This window comes from Ornithodoros turicata, chromosome 8 (genome assembly GCF_037126465.1).
Source record: "Ornithodoros turicata isolate Travis chromosome 8, ASM3712646v1, whole genome shotgun sequence".
NCBI lineage: Eukaryota > Metazoa > Arthropoda > Arachnida > Ixodida > Argasidae > Ornithodoros > Ornithodoros turicata.
The window spans coordinates 19,134,765-19,155,794 of NC_088208.1; the positions used below are offsets into that span (position 1 = coordinate 19,134,765).

At 44.0% G+C, this 21,030-nt stretch overlaps 1 protein-coding gene across 1 annotated transcript in view; it reads left to right on the plus strand.

Annotated features, from left to right (window-relative positions):
* The window catches only part of LOC135366603 (integrin alpha-9-like), a 50,159-nt gene that overhangs the window by 7,431 nt on the left and 21,698 nt on the right, over nucleotides 1–21,030 (plus strand). Inside the window, exons 2-5 of the mRNA XM_064599383.1 lie at nucleotides 18,467–18,588; nucleotides 19,755–19,864; nucleotides 20,400–20,520; nucleotides 20,683–20,783. Of these exons, the coding sequence (XP_064455453.1) occupies nucleotides 18,467–18,588; nucleotides 19,755–19,864; nucleotides 20,400–20,520; nucleotides 20,683–20,783 (454 nt within the window). The remainder of the gene's footprint in view (nucleotides 1–18,466; nucleotides 18,589–19,754; nucleotides 19,865–20,399; nucleotides 20,521–20,682; nucleotides 20,784–21,030) is intronic.

Consider the following 21,030-nt stretch of genomic DNA (forward strand, 5'->3'; position numbering starts at 1 on the left):
AAGGCGATAGCGTGGTGGTTCTACGCAATGCGCGAAGCTCTCTCTTTGTTTTCTGCGAGCGCAGAAGCACCATCGCTATCCCATACGACACGATACTAAAACCCTCCATTGTTTCCCCAACTTCCATCGTTCGTGAAGTGCTCAACCTTGCATTGTTTATGGTTACCGTCCGAACGATGTACTAAAACACGCGCCGCGATGTTGCGCCGCCCTAATGACTGACGCGGGAGCACGTCGTCGAAAGAAAGCGTGTAACGACATAAAGTATTATTAATAGAAAGCGTCCTTGGTAGGTATACGAGCTGATATCGGTGCTACTTTTACCTCCCTATTGGTGTTGCAACTTACATTGCATCGCGTCATTTGCAGTCTCGGAGCGCTTGCTTGAAAGCCGTATAGTCTGTGTTATGTATGTTACGTCTGGCGGGTCTGTACTCGTTTCGAATGTCGCGTATATTCGTTACGCCGGTCAATTTGATCCCGTACGCGGCGCTTCGGTCACGTTTTAGAGGCACTTGCGACGAGCAACACGAGATGTCACGTTCCTCCAGGAAGTAAACATGAATTGGGACACCGCTGCACTGCCCTGACTCGTGCTGAGCAGTGTTCGTGTATATGCGCTGCAGTGATTTGTCCAACCTCCTCCCCCCAATCCAAGCACCCAACACGGGGATTTTCCTAGGATTTTCATCTTCTGGGGTGTGTTGGTGTTCCGTGGGGGGCGGGGGGGGGGGGGGGGCACGCATATGAACTACTTTTCTCGCAAATGGCGGAATCCTTTCCGATTGATTGATTGATTTGATGGAAAAATCGAGATTTCGGCTTCACTACCAGCAACTCCTTCACATCAATGACACCGCAGTTACATTGACGATGTCCGCTTGGGCATACAACTCACCTGCAGAAACTGCGTCCATGCTGCTGTCGTTGCTTTTTATATATAAAAGAAAAAACAACACAAAAACTAACGAACTAAAACTTTTTTTTCATTCTCATAGCTCTTTTAGTAGCATATATCGTATGCTGTAATATTACCTAAGTCCTAAGTGCTTTTCTGCTATTACATGAAATTTCAATTTGAATTAGAACATCGTTGCATAAATATAAAACCAACACACTGTATCAACCTGTTGCAACTTCGTAACAGGAACAATAACCCTCCCGAAATCCGCCCCACTTTTTATTTTATTTTTGCAGCACCGCAAGGCTATAGCGGTTGATTATGTGTAATCGAAGGCCACATCGTCCAGTGCTCTTATCGAAACGATAACTCCACAGAGCGCTGCGCTACGATACGACGCTACGCGTTCAACGAGGGCCGGGGCCTAAGTATACTCCTGCCCCCGTCAAAAGGACAGCTTCGAGGCAGAGAGTCGCCGGTTCAGCGATACTACTGAGGTTTTCGAAAGAATGCCCAATCACCTCTCTTTAAATAGAGCTCACAAAAAAAAAAAAAAAAAAAAAATGCGGATACCTGCACCGTCAGACGTGCCGCGTTACAGAATTCCAAAATACCAAAGCCTCTCTTTTCATGGATAAACACGGAAGGAATCTCCACATACTTCAGTTCTGTGCTTTGCCGTCTGCAAGGTGGTTGAGGCGGGGGGGGGGGGGGGGGGGGGGGTAAGCAGAGTTGTGCATCCTCCCGAGCGCAGATGAAAGTATAAGGTTGCTCTCACCCCCATGTCAAGGTGTGGCGATGAAAAGTTTGCACAAATAAGATTGCGGCGAAGTGAAACCTTTCGGAAAAAAGCAGACGACACAACAGGACCTGTCGTCTGTTACGGGAAACTACCTTGTGGCTGCACCGTCGAGGCGCTGCCTTTTTTTTTACCTCTTTAGGACCTAACGACGTGAAACATCGCACGACGTCATCTCTTTCATGAAAACTCAGAAAATCTTTCTGCGTACCGGAAGGAAAAGCGCTGCAGAAAACCGACAGTCCCGGCCTGCTTCCGGTGATTCTATTTCAAAAACATGTGGTATAAACGGAGACTGATGAAACGGATTAGATACGGACGGTATGAGTAATGCACGGACCTGTGGGTGTAAGAAGAAAACGGAAATATAGTAGAACGAGAGCTTGGGATGAATCATAGTGGCGGCCCTGGAGGCCAGTGAAGGGCTTCAGAAAAAGGTTTCATGGTCGAAAAAGCAATTCCGCGCTCATCACTAACGTTTCCGGAGAGCATCAGGTACTTAGTAAAATCGCGGCGTGACTTCAATCTGGCAGGAAGCGCAATGCGTAATTGACGGGAGATTCCCCAGAATGCTCCACCGGAAGATGCCAAAAATGTCACAGCTATTTGCTGCCGCGTGTGTGGTCAACCAGCTCAACGCAATGCATTTCGTAGCAGACGACAGGAAAAGATTGCGTCGCCAGGGGGAGGTCTGGGCGACGCAGCTCGTTTGGATCTGCTAGCAGTTGTATGTGCTCGTGGAAGCTAGATCATCCAGATTATTGAACCGGACCGTTAAGAACTTGACATGTGCGAAGCCTTAGCTATCGAGCTGAAGGTAAACGACGACGGAAACGTAACCGCAGATAATGCAGCGCAATGCATCTGATTTGCTGAACTTGTAGCTCTGGAACAGGTTGCTTTTTTTCGAGTCACAGCTAGTCCTTGCCCCGTGTTTTCCCGTTTCCTAATGCTGCCTCCAGAACGTCAACAAGAAATAGGACCTACATGCAGAATCGAAGGAATGCGTCTGCCGACGAGGCTGCAAAGTGTCGTCTGCTACGTTTCGCGTCGTCTGCTACGTGCGGAGTACGCCCCCGGCTGATGTTTTGGCACCGTGCGAACGCTGAACATAACACGCGGTGGAACTTTCGTTCCGTGAGAAGCTTTCTGCTCTCTTCCACCAGAATATTCCGTGGCATGCCGCGCTTGTGAGCGCACGGCATCTGGTCAGCGCCGCGCCCTGTCTGTAGCGGACCGCTGCATAGTCTTGACGTCACCGCAGAAGGATCGGAGCGCACGTTTCTGGTTTCGCCGCTTTGCGTATTCTGAATTTTCGTAACGTTTGTGTAGATTGGCTTGTAATTTTTATTGAATTGAATTGCAGTTCTAATTAAGCAGCGTTTCGAGCGATCCTAAGCGCAATTTCCTTGCTCCTTTAAAAATAATTTGGATGTTTATGCAATCTGCTACAATAACTCCGTCGTATCACGCGTGCACCCTTTGTATCTCAAGAGGAAGCCAGGGCGACGGGGAACGTCGACCACAAAACCGATGCGTGGGCCGCGATGAGGTTGCCCCCGGCCTTGACATCGGTGGCCATTGTGTAAGCGCGTCCTTGCACGCGACATACATGTATCGGATGAAAAGGGTGGGACGTGTGCGATACTGTTCAAGCGATGACGCGGATGGCAATGATTGGAGATCGAGATTAACACTCTGACCGGCAATACATGAAAGCTGCGAAAAACATAAAAATAGATAAAAAATAAAAATTACGTTTCATGCTCTGTTTCCGGTGTAACTTAGAGGAGTTGCGACACTTCCTCTCAAGTTATATTCCAGCTACAATTATCTGCATCGATGTGTGTGTGTGTGCGCGCTCTGCAAGTTTTGAAGCAAAGGGGGTAATGCCGAATACCGGAAGTCGTGCGACTCTGACGTCATGATGGGCGTCTCCGCCAACAAGGAAGCGCGCGAGGGAGATCACGTGCTTGGGACTACCAATGGGAATGGCCGGAGTTCTGATGTCACGAGCACGTGTGTTAATGGGTTTATATCTCGCCAAGTACGGACATGTAGCAAAATAATTGTTTTTTCCTCGATACTCTAGTGTGCAATACAATGTGTGCATGATGTAACGAAGTGTCACAATCCTTTTAGTACATCGTAATTGTATACAAAGATACACTATATGTTTAGTGTGTGACTTTCTCGGGTGAAATCTAGTCTACTCAGGTTGAAACTCGATTTCTCCCAGAATTCCAATCACGTTGTGTCACACTTATCACCTGGGCGCTATTTAATAGCAATCTATACGGACGTGTGATGTTAAATGTTAGTTGAGTGCAGCAATAAACTACGCGATGCACATTTGATATAACATGTTTGATCGATATACGCTACGGTTCGCGTGCTCGACACAAAGAACGAAAGAGCGAAAAGAACGAGAGAGAGAGAGAGAGAGGCAACCCGGTAACATATAAAAATTGCACCCTGTATTGCACCCGATTTCCACGCGTTGTGGTATACGTATATCACAACGAAGACCTCGAAATGGAGTCGCGCCAATTTACATAGGGCTCGATAGGCTTAGTTGGCCTACTTGTAGTAGTATGCTGTCCATTGTGCAAAAAAAAAAAAAAAAGTTTCAATATCAGCGAGACATAAATACACTGAAAGAGCTTGGACTATAGAGCACCGCGCGGGCCGCATACTTTGGCCAGTCCCGGCTCGAGCCTGGCCTTCCTTTTCTTTACCCGCCCGGCCCGACGGCTCCGGCTGGGCTCAGTACGGGCTCGGCCCCATAATGGTCAAACCCGGACCTATAGTAAAAAGAAGGCTGGCTCGTGCTTTCGGGCAAGCCCGAGCCCGCGCAGTACTCTAGCTTGGACCTCACAAAAATCGTCTATAAGTCGATGTGTCCGTGTGAACGAGGCACGACTGCATACGGGACTCTGCAAAGGCAGGTATTTGGAGAGTATATGAATTCCGTGATATATACAGTCAATCCTTGATTTATGAACGGGAACCGTTCCCGGAAGAGTATCGTTCATGAACGGAGGGATTCATAAATCGAGATTTGGGAATGAGGAAGTGGGACTGTCTTGTCACAAAGAGGACACCCTTCATAAAGCGAGGGAATTCATATACAGTCAACCCTCGATTTATGAACCTTCGATTTATAAATTCCCTCGTTTTATGAACACTAGCACGAGGAACCAAACTTTTTACATGCATTTTTCCCTCGTTTTATGAACCTCGATATTCGAATAATGAATGGAATTTCTGGGAGCAAACTAGGAGTTGCCCAGCGTTTTTGCCCTCAATTTATGAACGGGTCGTCCCGAGGCCAACAAAAACCTTCAAATGGATTTTCCGTGGTCTTATGAATGACGCCTGAACAGACAAAACGTTTTCCAGGTTCTTAACCCCTCGAAATCCGAACAACAAATGTGTTTTTGCAGTGCATTAACTTATTTGTTGTTGTTGTTGTTTGCAGAAGTGTTCCTGACCTCAATTCATGAATAAGGTGTCCGCTGTCACCCGGAGATTAATAAACATAGGTTAAAAACCCCAGAGGAAATCCGAGACCAGTTGAATCCGAATGTGCTGACATCTCCTCTCGAAAGCAAAATTACACAATATATTGCATTATAAGCACAATACCAACTCGGAAATACTGTTCCATTTGCTCGATAGTACTCACTTAACGGAATTTTTTCGATTTATGAATCCTTCGATTTATGAACGATTTTTCGAGGAACCGAGGGTGTTCATAAATCGAGGGTTGACTGTATATCGAGGAATACGCCTTGCCTTCTACCAACACCGGTGTTGTTTGCTCCTCCGCAAACCTTGTGTTTTGCAATGTCAAAGGTTCCAGTGTTTTCTGTCAAAGCATTTAATATGACATTTAGAAACTATATTTATTTTTTGAATCGAACCAGCACGAATTTCAGCGGGGACTTTCTACTGTTATTCAGTTGCTGGACAGCACCGACTTCTTTGCAAAAGCGATCAACTTCGAGGAGTCAAATTGACTTGATTTTTCTTTTTCTTTTTTACTTGTCAAAAGCGTTTGGTAAGGTTTGCCACACGAAGTTGTATATATTCAGATCGGTTATATCCGATTCTAAAATGTGTACATGGCTTGAGAGTTATTTACACACGCGACAACAGTTTGTACAGATTGGTGATGGTTGGCTTTTTTTTTTTCTATATAAAATCAAACTCAAAACAGATCGACCTCTGTTACTGTTAATTCAGGAGTTCCGCAGGGACCCGTACTAGGACAACTTTTGTTTCTACTCTATATTAATAATATACCTGGCAATATTGAGGTAAATTTCCGCGGATGACTGTATATTGTTCTCTGCAATTCGGAATAGCGAAGACCAACTTTTCTTAATGGATTGCTGAGCGAAAATACAGAAATGGTGTAGTGACTGGCAAATGGAATTGAACGTCAGGAAATGTGCCTATATGAACATAAGCAGGAAAAACAAAACAAAAATACGCTCGACAGTTTTTGTTATCATATTGGTGGTGAGCGTTTGCAAAAGGTTGGGTCTTTCAAATACCGGGGAGTTATCATTTCTATACTGATCTGTGCTGGAACAAACATATTGAATATATATCACAGAAAGCCTCATCGAAATTATGGTACTTACGTGGTAAGCTAAGCCACGCAACACGAAAAACAAAATTAACAGCCTACAGGACTTATACAGCGCGTTTGCTATAACGTGTCCGGAAATTATATTTAAAGCGAACGATAAAAGAAAAGCAAGTGGTACTTTTTTGCTATTTGAGTACGAAACAGGTACCGCTTCACTATAGTAGCGCCTGTTTCTTAGTCAAGTAGCTGAAAAGTAGCGCTCGTTTCTCTGTTATCGCTCGATTGAAACAAAATTTCTGGACACGTTAGAGCAAAAGCAAACACCCTGTATAAACCCTTTGCTTGTTTATGCTGACGTTTTGGGATCTCCACATACAGATCAACATAGATATAGGCTTGAGAAATTACAGAGGAAAGCACTACGCTTTATTTTTAATAAGTACAAAAGGGATGAGCCCCTATGTACAGTGTACACTAGATCAGGGCTAAGTAGAGAACTAGACGTAACATAAACCGATTTTTGTATCTTCTGGTCAACGGTAACTTAAAGATTATGGCTGAAGACTACGTCGCACCAATTACTGCGAGATTACTCGATTTACGTATAATCGCCAGTTTAGATGTGTTCCAGCCAGAATTGATTGTTTCAAACATTTTACTTTCGCACTGTCCAAAAGTGGAATAACTTACCGGAAGTTGTGCAATCTCCTATACCTGCAATTGCTTCGTTAAAACGTCACTAACGTTCTCTTGCGTGGTAATACATGAAATGTATGTATGTTGTATTTGTATTTGAGAATGTACCCAAATATGTACGCACGAGATGTATGTTGCACTAGTATTTTTGTACAATACTGCTGTTCAGTGTAGTTTGTAACTTCTCTATATTTTGTACTCTCCTACTTGGGCCTTCAAGTAGTATATATTTCTAAAACAGTAAATAAAGTAAAAAAAATGTGCGCCGTCATGCGACATTTTGAGATGGTGCCATTTGTATTTTCCTTGTTTCTTCCCCGTCTCGGGTTAGTTCTCTATATATCATCCGCGCAGTCGCTGTGGTGGGCGTTCCCAGTAACGTGACGAATTTTTTCTTTTTCGTCTTAATCCTTTTTTTTTTTCTAACACCTATACCTCCCTTAACGACAACCTGCTCAAATCCAGCGTTGACGGTGCATTGCCACGCGGAAAGCACCCGTCGCGAGGCGAGGCCCTGTCTGTCAGGATATACTCCGCCCGGAGAGCATTCAACTCCGCGTGAAGTCCAGAACAGATGCATTGCATTTCGGCTGTGCAACTCCGCACTTGACAGCAGCGAGTGACAACGCTCGAAAAGAAGCGAGACGCTAACCAAACGTGCAGCTAAACATTACTCTTTTCTTTCTTCTTTTTCGGGACGTTCCTTCTTTTGCAGCCCTCCCACATCGTCGTCTAGACAGAAAAAATACTATCACTTGCTCGTCTATAATGAAGCAGAAGTGTTCGTTAGATTGGGAGTACCTCGGCTTTTTCAGTCATTTTGTCACAGGCGTGCATATACGCACCGTGTTGGTCTTCGGGTATCATCATGCGTCTGCTGGTATGCGAAAAAATAAATAATATAAAAACATAATAATAATTGGGTGTTTACGTCGCGAGACAACTGAGATCAATATAAAAAAAAATTATAAAAAAAAACACAACAACGAGGATTAAAGGGACAGAAGAGTGAGATAATTTGTGCTCGCTCAGTGAAAGATGGCGTTACTTTGACATCAATGGAACAGGGTTCACCAGTCGCGTCGTTCGTGATTCGTGAGCGAATAATTCGATTCGATTATGGAATTGCCGATCGATAGAATTATCGATTTGTCGAATTACCGATCGATTGCCGAATTATCGATTTGTCGCATTACCTATCGATTTTTCGAATTAGCGATCGATCGAATTATCGATATCTTATTCTATGCATGAATCGAATACGGAATTCTATCTTCGAATCGAAGCGATGTTTCTTCCACCCCGAATACAGTTGAATAGTTCTGGACACAAATTTTGGTAGCCGAGTTTCATGGATTGAGCAGTCTCAGAAACTCCAGGGGGTGCTGTTGCAAGCAAATCCCTGGGTCCGAAACTGCTGCCCACGTAAGACCGAAAACTGCGGAAGAGAGGGCATAAAACAAGGTGGACGCTGTGCAAGTGTACCTTCCGGTTGTACCACTGTTCGCCTGGTATTTGCTTCGGTTTTAAAATAATTATTCTACTATAGAGCGTTATATCATGGACCTTTATGTCAGTTTATTCCTCCCAATCGAATTGCGAGACATGTTGACCATATAAGGACATGTTGCGAGTTCGTCTCGCAGCCTCTTCTGAGCTTCTTGGCTCGACACGGTGCCGTTGCGACACAGCCCTCGTGAAACATACGCGTCCGATGTCATCTGGGGGAAGAAATCATGCCCTTCCTATTTTTGATCGTTGCTCGCGGTGACAGCCGACCGGAAGCTTGTGCTATACGCGCGCTTGCCACCAAGGGCCTCTTCCAACCCATAGCGCGCAAACTCGCGTATAATATCTGCTTATCGGGGGCGCATATGGGGGTGTAGTTTCAACTGCTAGATAAATCGCGGTTAGTGCACCGTATCTATGACGCTATATACTAGACGACGATTCGCTGTCCGACGCAACAACCTTGTGCACACGCCCAATCACCGAATTAAATCTGCATCTTGCGTTGTAGTATAGCTGTATTCGCGAGTACAATTTTTCGCGATTTTTTAGCGGTCGCGAAAAATTAATATACATCGCGAATAAAAATGCGTTTACAGTATCTCCGGTATATCTTCGAGAAGTATTACGAACTGCTCGGTGCAAGCATAAATTATGTGCTGACAGTAGCTCTAATTGATAGAAATCAAAGCAACAGACTTGTAGTATCGGGTACGATTACTGGTACCACCTCAAAGAAAGAAGACTGGCTCGTTTGAGGGTGATGAGGATGGGCTAGTTGTAACTTCACAGTCGTTTGTGGATTTGTTGGTGAAGTTGGTTAAACTGATATCCCGTGTTGTTCTCAGCACACGAACGGATGCACAGAAATCAGGGCGCAAGAAAAAAAAAGTTCTTTACTCGCGATGTAGCAAAAGATTAGTACTGTTTTTCTAAATTTCGCAAACTTAACTAACCATATCCGAGCGAATGACGAAATTCAGCATGCTGCGGAAATACATTTATAATTCTGCAACATGCTGATCGAGTGAACGGTCAAATCGAAGTAATTTCTCTCCCGTTTTGACAATACGTCAGAGTTGCAACGTACAGGACACAATGCGAGCTGTCAAGGCAGCTACAGGAGCTCCTCCATATATTTTAATGATGGGCCATTGTTCCCCAGAGCCGCCCAAAATGTTCTGAATTTTAGAGTGGGACCATAGACCGTTATAGTTGCTAATACCGTGTATTCACACTAGCCACATTCCCCAGAATACTCCAGCGGAAGATGCGAAAAACGTCATAGCTCTCTGCTGTCACGTTCAATGTCGTGTCCTCACGTACGATGCTAAGCGTGGGGAATACCTTTCGACACAGTCACAAGATATTCCGTAGCAGACGACAGGAAAAGACGTTGACGGTGTCGTCTGCTAGCTGTCGTCCGCTAAGTGCGTACCCGCGTCTGCGTTAAATAGGGCGCGTTTTTTTGTTCAACTGGAATACTGAGCTCTGTATAAGTAGTAATTTTCGCGAAATTCGCGAGCGCTCTTTTCTTGGCGAATTTAAAGCTCCCTCAACATATTCGAACCAATGACAAAAAAATACGAGAAAGAAATATGCAAGAAATAAGGCCCCAAGACGCTGAGGTAACTTATGTACGCGGTTTATTGCACCATGCGTTGCCCCTTAAAGTGTTCAGTTCTCCATTGCAAGTGGTGATAGCAGTCCAGCCATCATAAATCTCACGCGGATTCCCGTGATTCCAGTTCCTTGTAAGTCAGGGTCATACAGCCAGCGTGTATGGTTTTAAGCACGCTGCCACGCAGGTGGGCCTTTGTAAAAGTTATAGGATGACTATCGCGTTCCATTCGTATTGTGTACCAGATACCAAGAAGACAAATGGAACGGGTTACTGTCCAGTTGTGATACATTTTGTACCGTTTGTTAACCTCTTCCCGAAAGTTCAGTGTTTCGAGCTCCTAAGACGTCTTGTGCAGGGTCGAAAACCGAGGTACCGCGAAATGAAGGTTCTGCGAATTATTGCTTTCCCCTGGCTATTCAAAAAGAATCGCGAATTATTGGGCCTGGGAATTTTTTCCACTTATACAGTATTTTGCAATACTCAGGCAAGGGTATACAGCACGTGGTTCCTATTCAACATAGCACGGGATGAACCCCCCATCCCCATTTTTTCTTTATCACATCATGGGACGAACCTTCGGCTGCCTGAGCACTGCTTATTACGCTTTTTTTTTTTCTTCCGCTAGAATCTTCCGTGAGAGTCACTCGTGTGAATCAACCCTCGATTTCGGAACAGCCTCAGTGAACGCGTTTTTGGGGAGTTGAGTTAGCTGTCCCACGTATTTTATGACCTCGATTATTAGACATTAATCTGCCACACAGATGTGATCAAAACACTGTGTGCCCCCGCCTGACCGAAGGCCAAACAACTTGCTACGCATGCAGGAGGTTGTTGGCAACGCGCTCCTGTCCTTTCTCCTTCCCTGTCTCGGGTTACCCGTCTTTGCATTGTACCAGCTCGCGCGTGCACCTTAGCCCTTTTGCCTGGGAAGAAGTGTCCACAAAAAACAATGCGTCGAAGCAGGTGGGGGTGAGCGCGTTGAGTGTCTATTGTGTAGCTGGAGAACAACACACTTTACGTATTGAGCTCACGCACGCACGCACACGGGCATCGTAGGCAATTAATAATAAACGTGACATCCCACTGCGCTTCACGAAGCAGAAATCTGTCTACATATGTATGTTTCTCCCCTCAAACGTAATCAGTTAAAAACATTTCCTTTGCGCGTTTGGGGTTGCCGATTTTATCTGTATATATGATACGTACTTTTATGTTTAAGTTTATGTTTATGTTATGTTACGCGTGTTCGTTTTGCGTTTTTGCTTTTACAATTTCTCTATTGCATTTAGAATTTCGTTTTTCATTTGTAGAAGCTCACGACGGTGCCCTCTCCAGATTTATTACCCCCCCCCCTTTCCATGTGACAGCATATATGTGACCGAAAAAAAAAAAAGCTATTACAAGCCCACCATTGTTGGAATCCTCAGACTTAACGTTGCTTCCGGATTCTCTCTCGCCTACGTACACCCCCGTGGAACGCCAGACTGTGCTTGACCTCGGCCGACACGCGCCGCGGAGCTTGGGTACTTTTCTTTTGTTGCCGGTCGGCTACTTCAAACGGCATTGAACTGAAAGGGATAGTATTCAGGAAATTCGGTTGCGTTGCTCAAGGGTGTACGGAGATTGCATCCACCACGTGCGTATGTGTGGATTCAAAATTGCGTCGTGTATTCTTGCGAGGCGTTCTTTTTCTTTGCGTTTTTGCTTTTCTGTTCAGACTCGACCTTTTCTTTTCTTTTTTCTTGCGTGTTAGCGCCGCGAAGCAACTGTGGCTATGAGCGGCGTATAGACGTGGACAGATGGAGAGAGAACAGCAGGAAGGAGTGGGGGACAGGGGGATTAGTATGCGTACAGGGCCGACTTCAGGGGCACCTGTGCCGAGACTTGAGTTTGATACACACGTAGTTTACACACACACACACACACACACACACACACACACACATACACACACATACACACACATACACACACACACACATACACACACACACACACACACACACACACACATACACACACACACACATACACACACACACACACACATACATACATACATACACACATACACACACACATACATACATACACACACACACACACACACACACATACACACACACACATACACACACACACATACACACACACATACATACACACACACATACACACACACATACATACACACACACATACATACATACATACATACATAAAAGAGAACATATGTCAAGCAGTGAAAACATTAAGCGCTCACATACACACAGCACATTTTTCTCTGCGAGCAAGAGCACGTATGAAATGTAGCATGCGATCGTGTCGGGCGGGTAGGTGGGTTAGTTTAGCTTCTGAAGCCCGAAAATCTTCACTCAAAGACCCGTATGTAGATACCACGCATGCACGTGCGTGTTGTATAAAAGGTGTTTTTTTTTTCTTAGCCTTTACAGATTTTAAATAAAAATATATATGAGAATGGCACAGGTGTCGTTTTCACCGTTGAGTTAAACGGGTAGGCGTTAAATACGCTCTCGAAGAGAGTATGCAACTACAAGATGACTAATTACCCAAATTGATTAATTACCGTATTTTCCGGTGTATAACGCGCACCGCAATGTTGCTACAAGCTTCTGTACTGCCACCACCATACACAATAAGCCAAGGTGGTGTATATTATATGCATATGCTTTATTTGAAACCTATTTAGTTTCGCGTCCCTTCCCAATCACGCCTGCCTTCTGAAATGAATTCAGGATTATTGACTGCTCAATAGCATCCCTAAGCAGCAGCATTAATTTTTATTAAGTCCAGCGCCCTTTCGCCGGCTTTGTCAACTGACCCTAAGCGATTTGTTAGAAACTCACAGCACCCCCCCCCCCCCCCCCCGGAAGCGACTAGAATTTGTACGACACCGACCAGAAACGCGCAGGTACCGTGTATAACGCGCAGTAACCCTTCAGAGCACTTGCTTTACTGTATAACGCGCGCGTTATACACCGGAAAATACGGCAACTCTTTAATTAAGAGATCCGGAAAAAGCGAGATAGCAGAACGGGAGACAATCCTTGTTGAAAGCCATCCCACTTTTTTTTTTTTTTAATCCTGAAGCGCGCACGTGCGTCGAAATATCCGTAGCCGAATTTTGATACGCCAATTAACTGAAACCGAAACCGCAGCGATCGGGAGCGCAGGTAATACCGCGCCCATTCTACGTCAGCGGGCCACGTGCTTTGAAGCGATGGAGATGATTGGCCCAGACAAGCCTCCGTCGACAAAGATGATTCGTTTCGGTTTCGGTTTCAGCTCACTTGCGTAGCGAAATTCAGCGATGGATACTTCACGACACGCGCACGTTGCAGTATTTTTACGAGATAGGATGGCATTCAACGATGACTGCCATAGTGCCATCTTGCTTTTGCCCGAAATTCCCTATTTCAAGAGCTAATTAATGAATTTTAAGTAATTAGTGATCTTGTAGTTGCAGACCCTCTTCGAGAGGATGTCCGCCTGGCCGTATACCTAAAAAAATGCAAAAACGACATCTATACTGCTCTCATAGCCTTTTTAAAATAAAAATTCAGAAAATGATAAAGAACAACGCCCTCTATACACTATTGGCAAAACCGTAATAAGTATCAATCTGTACATTCCTCGGCTGTACATAACGTCGGTATACTTTTTAAAAGAAGAAGAATAAAAAAAGAAAAACATACAAAAACGACATCTATACTGCTCTCATAGCCTTTTTGAAATAAAAATTCAGAACATGATAAAAGAAAAACGACCTGTATACACTATTGGCAAAACCGTAATAAGTATCAATCTGCACATACCTCGGCATTGTACATAACGTCGGTATACTTTTTAAAAGAAGAAGAATAAAAAAAGAAAAACCTACAAAAACGACATCTATACTGCTCTCATAGCCTTTTTAAAATAAAAAATCATAAAAGAAAAACGCCCTGTATACACTATTGGCAAAACCGTAATAAATATCAAGCTGCACATACCTCGGCATTGTACATAACGTCGGTATACAGTACTTTTTAAATGAAGAAGAATAAAAAAAGAAAAAAACCTACAAAAACATCTATACTGCTCTCATAGCCTTTTTGAAATAAAAATTCTGAAAATGATAAAGAAAAACGCCCTGTATACACTATTGGCAAAACCGTACCAAGCTGCACATACTTCGGCATTGTGCGTAATGTCGGTAAACTTTTTAAATGAAGAAGAATAAAAAGAAAAACTGTCTCACTTTCGAATATGGAACTGAAGTGCGAATGAATTGCCGGAGGTCGCATCGTAGATAATGTTTTTGCCCCGAATCGCTTCCAAATTACTTCGGCACTTCCGATGCAATCACTTCCCCTTTTAGGCGAAAACAACGTAGCAGCCGAAATCCACTCCTGACTACGTTACAGCGATGGACTATCGTTAACATAAGAGCACGAACGGTTTAAAATATACCAAAAAAAAGTGCTAGTGACACTGCATTCGTTTTGTTGTGCTAAGCATGAAAAGAAGGGGGGGGGGGGAAAGAAACAAGAACTCAAGATATCCATCGCGTCGCGCGCTGGTAAAACTTTCGCAGAAGTCGTCTTTACCAGCTCGCCGTGGCATAGTGGTCAGGATGATCGCTTTCCACGCCGAGACTGGGAGGTGACACGGGTTCGAATCCTGTCACCGGCTGTGCTGTCTGAGGTTTATTTTCCTGGGTTTCCAGACGAATGTCGGTACAGTTCCCCCTGAAGTCGGCCCAGGATGCATACTAACCCCCCGTCCCACTCCTTCCTGCTGTCCTCTCTCCATCTGTCCACGTCTGTACGTCCCGCTCATAGCCACAGTTGCTTCGCGGCGCTAACACGGAAATAATAATAATAATAATAATAATAAAAAGTTTGTGGAGAGCCCCTACTTAACGTAGTCAATATTATTTACGGAATCTTTTAAATGTTGATTCCCTTGCTACTGAGAAGTTGTAAAGCGCTAATCAAGTGTGTGTGTGTGTGTGTGTTCGATGTGGTGCCTCAGGGCTCAAGGTTATGGACCAGATATGTTTAAACATACGTGTTTTGGAGATGTTTGTCGGACGTATTCGTCATACATGTTTTTGAGGGAATGTTCGTGTATGGATCATGGGAGGGGGGGGGGGGGCAAGTATGGAATTTTTGCCTTTGCCTTTCTGGCAGGTATATCTGTGCGTGTGTGGTGGCGTGGGGGTTACTGGGAGAGTCTCTGCAATCAATTGCCGCAGAAGTGGCTTGTTCTTGTACACTCACAGGAGAGAAAAAAAAGAAACAGAGAAAAAATCGCCCGGAGACTAGTAAAAGTAAGAGTGCGTTGCGCGTTTGTATTGTGGCGCCCCCAAGCGTGCCCTGAAATAATTTTCGCGGCGCGTCTGCGCGGGTCTTTCGAATTTCGCGAGCCGCGTAGGACATGAACTTCATTGCAAACAACTGCATCCGTGGTTTCTGAAAGCGTTCTAGCATTATTAATTAATTAACTGATTAACTGATCAATTAACTCTGATTAGCCTCATTTATTTAATTTCGTGACAAAGTATTAAAGTTTCTTTATTTGTGTGCCATGACTGCCAGCAGTATGCAGCTGATTTCATATCGTATGGGATCAGCACGTATGATTCGGCATACCTATGCAGAAGCACGGATGGACTATGTTTAAAATGCGTGGATAAGCATCATGTATGTTGGCACCCGTATCAGAAAGTTGTTGGGGACCTATGTCACCTGCTGTGCCTTGTTTTTGCCTCTTCAGGAGCCTGTTGGCCAATGCCTATACGCTGGTGTTTTTTGCTCATCAACATCATCATAGCAATTTCTTGACAAACTTGCCATTTATAGAAAAGTGAAACAACTTTGGTTGCTTAATGCCTACTGAAACCCAAACACTTTGCACTTTTCTGCTGCTTCAGAAAATTCTACCAGCTACATGAATAACAGTGTGCATAAATGCTCCCGGAACGATGGACTTCACATACAGGGTGTTTCACCTAAAGTGAAAAAAAAAAATCTAATTGGTGACGTACGCGCTGGAGGATTGTGGGACGTTCTGCATTTACCTTCTGGGAGCTTTTGCTGCCATTTACGAAGGCTTTGGACAATTTTTAATTGAGGGAAATTTTTTTTTCAATGGAACTTTGTAAATTGCCAAGCGAGCCTCACTTTTTCTTACAGAAATATGAAGTCCTCCACAGATAACAACAGACCCAACAAAAACGATGCACAATATTGCAACAAAATAGTCTAAAAAATAGGTAAAAATTCCGCTTTAGCCCCGCCTGCTTGGTTGTCACAAAGAAGAGCGCACGGAAGGTGCGTGGAGAGGAGGAAGTGTTCCCGCCTCTTGTTTTACCTTTCTTTCCCCCGCTGTGACCTTGATGCTGGTGACAACCGTCTTATCACAAAGGAGGCAAAACAAATGAAGGCGGGAACACTTCTTCCTCTGGACGCACATTTCGCGCGCGCTCCTTTGCGAAAATCAAGCAGGCGAGGCTAAAGCGTACACTCTTAAAAATGAACTTCACCGCATAGCACGCTCCTAGCCAACCATAATCACGAATGATATCGTTATCTGCCCTGATTTGGTGAAAACGGGAGGCGTACGCCTTTTTTGTGACACTTATGCTGTTCATAATTGTCACAAAAAAGGGGCGTACGCCCACCGTTTTCAACAAATCAGGGCAGATAACGATATCATTCGTGATTATGGTTGGCTAGGAGCGTGCTATGCGGTGAAGTTCATTTTTAAGAGTGTAATATTTAGTAATTTTTTTTCCGACTATTTCTGTGCATTGCTTTTGTTGGGTCTGTTGGGTCGGTTATCTGTGGAGGACTTCATATTTCTGGAAAAAGAAACAAAAACGAAAAGTAAGGTTCGCTTGGCAATGTTCACAGTTCAATTAAAAAATAAAATTTCCGCAATTAAAAATTGTCCAAAGCCTTCCTTGATGGCGGCAAAAGTTTCCAGAACGTAATTGCCGAAAGTCCCACACTCGTCCAGCGAGTACGTCGACAGTTAGCATTTTTTATTACTTTTGGTGCAACACCCTGTATGCAGTACGAAGGGAGTTGCCACAGGACAGGAGCCCCCGATATTTCGAACAGAGACTGTTTTTCTTCTGGGCATCGTCTGGGCACCGTCAATGATGAGGACGGTGCCCGGAACGAGGGCAGTCTCTGTTCGAAATATCGGCGGCTCCTGTCCTGAGGCAACTCCCTTCGTACTTCTCTACCGGTTCGCTGGATTTCTACCCATCTACCCTGTATGCAGGGTGTCCAAGCTAAATGTGAACACATTTTTTAATATCTATATATATCACTTTTTCTGAGATGAAATCAATTGCGATATAGCATATGCTGAAGGGCACTCCTTCGGAGCGCATTTGCAAGCTCCTACGAAAATGTCTTAATTAATGAGAACATCTGTTCCTTTCGGTCACCTGATATCGTAGCCGTTTTCAGAAAAGAAAATCCGTTCGGTAGATCGTTCGAAAAAAATTCGTCGAGGAACACCGTTTTTTTCTTTATTTTGTTCATTGCGCATCTTTGGAGGCGCATATTTCCTTCATCCCCAATGTGAGAGGGGGCAAGAGCACACTATCGCCTCTTGCGTCCTGGAAAAAGATGAAAAGAAAACAGAAAATGCACCACAAGATAAGGGCAGCTCCGGTAGAGTCGCCCCATACATTTGCTTTTGTTTTGTTTCCGCAAGTTACAGCTCATCTTCGACGCATGAGGCGGCACTGTGCTCCTTCACCCTGAGCCTCTGCCTTCACCCTCTCACATTGGAGATGAAGGAAATACGCGTCTCCGAAGATGCGCAATGAACAAAATAAAGAAAAAAATGGTGTTCCTTCACAAATTTTTTGCGGACGATCTACCGAACGGATTTTTGTTCTGAAAATGACTACGATACTACATGACTGAAAGGAACAGATATTCCAAAAGGGACAACTTCGTAGCTTTTATAATTAAAAAGTTAATTATTGAAAGTTAATTAACACATTGCCTTAGGACTTCAGGACTTCAGCATTGCTAAGGAGTGCCCTTCAGCATATGCTATATTGCAATTGATTTCATCTTTGAAAAAGTGATATATATATATATATTTAAAAAATATGTTTACGCTTAGCTTGGACACCCTGTATGTATGTATCTTAACTCTAAATGTTCAAACTGTCCGTGCATTGATTAAGTTCTTACCGGTCTGTTTTCTCAGTTTTCATATTGTGCACACAAGTACAAAGGCTTATGCCGTTCATTGGCTCACAGAAATAGAGATTGAAATTGTTTCTCCTTGCTCCTTTCGCAGAGCACTTGTGTCAGCAATCAAAGACAACTCCACTTCCATGGTAGGGGTCATTCGACCCGGAGCGCTTCACAAATGCGTGCCGAATACGGGACTCTGCTATGAAGTTGGTATTGACACGAAAGGTGGGGAAATCTTTTCTGCTTTAATATTGGATGGTAATGCCCAAAAGGTTTTGCACAATTTCCGTACACTGTCACTTTTATCCAGTTTTATGTGTTGCGTTTGTTCAAACTGGATTGAGTTGAACTGGCAGTTTATTTAAATCAGGATCAGTGGTATAAATACCGAACACGTGCAGACCCATAGCAGTCTGCCAGTAATGGGTCACTATGAGTTACATAAACAATTTCAATTGCGAAAGCATGAAAAAAAGAAAAAGAAACTCAAGAACAGCGAAATAACTAAAAATCAATACAAACAATACATTGATACACTCTTATGAATAATAGATTACCTGATTTGGACAAATCTATTGAAGCCATTCGAAGCAGGGCCTAGTGAGGGCGGGCTCATAGTTATGCACTTTTTTTTATGTCTAGGGGAAGAGATTTCCGTATCTTAACTCCTGCGACCATGCACATTATTGATCTTCCGAAGTTATCAAAATCTCTGTCTCTGGTCGACCTCAATTTGGGAAGTGAACCGAAAAACGGAAAATTACGATTAACGGTACTATGCGTATCTAAAGCTGTACGTTGTTTAGCTGTGTAGTCAAAAGGGAGAAGTTTTGAATTTTGAAATAAGGTCAACGTGGGGGGCTGCAGTGGATATTAAAGGTCACTCGCAAGCATCTTTTCTGTATCACTGAGAATAGTTTCAACATGGGACTGGTAACTGTGGCCCCACGATTCTGTGCAGTATGAATGACCCAGCGTGAAATAGATACAGCATAGTACGCCAATAGGGAGCAGTTCTCCTGCAAGTAAGAGCGACAAACAGGATTTGGAAAGTTTTTGACAAAATTGAATTTTGTTCAGAAATTTGTATTTTATGGAATATAGACCCCCGCTTTTTTTAAAACTCAACAATGTAGCAGGGTTCCTGGGCCCTTGTCCTCCTTGTCCTCGTTACAAATTGGAGTGCACTTGACGTGCGGAAAACATGGTGCTTCAATCCACTTGTGCAGTGTGTGTGATTACAAAGAGAGAGGCATTGTTTGACCACTTTGAAGACACACTCTCCCTTCTGTTTTTTTTATCTGTAAAAATGTGAGGTATGTGAATCTGAGCACATGTGTTCACGAGCGAGGTCTTGTGTTGTGGGATTGAACCCGAATCGGACGGTGCAGGTAACGGATTCCGCGGTGGCAGCTCACAGAAAACCTACGTGGACCTCAAGGACGACATGGACTTGGGAATGAGCCTCAAAGTGCAAGGTGGAGATGACGGAAAGATTGTGGTAAGCTATTCATGATGAAGAAAAAAAAGTATAATTTGATGCCGATGGGTACAGCGTGGGTGTGTATTTTGCTTGCACGTCAGTTAGTTGCTTAGTTGCACTTCAGTATTGGCATGTGTACTCTGAGTGTTTTCACTGCGATGGCTAAAGGTCGTGAAAAAAAGAAAAGAACCGAACCGGTCCCATAATGTCATCCGTGCCTCAGGTGCATGCAACGTTCATGATAACAATTAAAAACAAAAAAGAAAACAAATCATGCAAGATTGATAGACAGAGCACAAAGCCGAAGGCAGAGTCTTCTTTTGGAGGAGTTGGCCCCTCAATACTCTTTCTGGTCGGGAAACTCTGGGGGAAGGTCTCTTAGGGTGCCCCGACGCCTCGATGGCGGTGCATCGGTTTTTCAGGGGGAGACACTTTCGCGTTGGTCATTACCTGTGCGTACGGCTTGCATGGTGTTTCTACTGGTGTTTGCAAGTGTACCCTTTTATCTCCTACTAATTATACCCAACTAATTATCCCGACTAATTATCTTCAGGTGTGTGCGCCAAAGTGGAGAAACCAGGAGAGCCGCGTCATCTTTGGCACCAACGGCCTCTGCTATGTGCTTAACAATGACCTCTCACCTCAAGAGCAGCTGAGGCCACTTTTGCAGAAGAGTAAGTGCATCCAGACTTTGTTCTTCAAGCTGATCCCATGTGGTTATGCTTTAAAAAGCATTTGACAATGATTGGAACACTTTACACTGAAGGTCATTCTCGTGTGTTAAGACTATATTTCAGTTACGCGTAAGCACTTTTGACACTTGAGATATTTTTCAGATCAGCAGACGAAGAAGACCATTAATCCAATCACTCATACCGTTGCTACAACTAACCACTACGCCGTCGGAGAGGCCGGCTTCTCAGTGACGTTTACTGCTGTGAGTATGCATGTGGGTGCGGTGATCAAAAGCTTTTAAGCACGTCGGATCACTGCTTAATACGTGCACTGTGCAGATTTCTGTACATTTGTTGGGGGAGGATATTTCTTTCATTTCTCTTACTTCTGCATTGGGGCGAAGAACAGTGGCATTGCCACTAAAGGGGGCACTAAACCGCAAAAAAGTTCTCTCTAAGGAATGAAATATGCTGTTACCTTGACACAAAAGGAACAGATGTCGTTTGTGA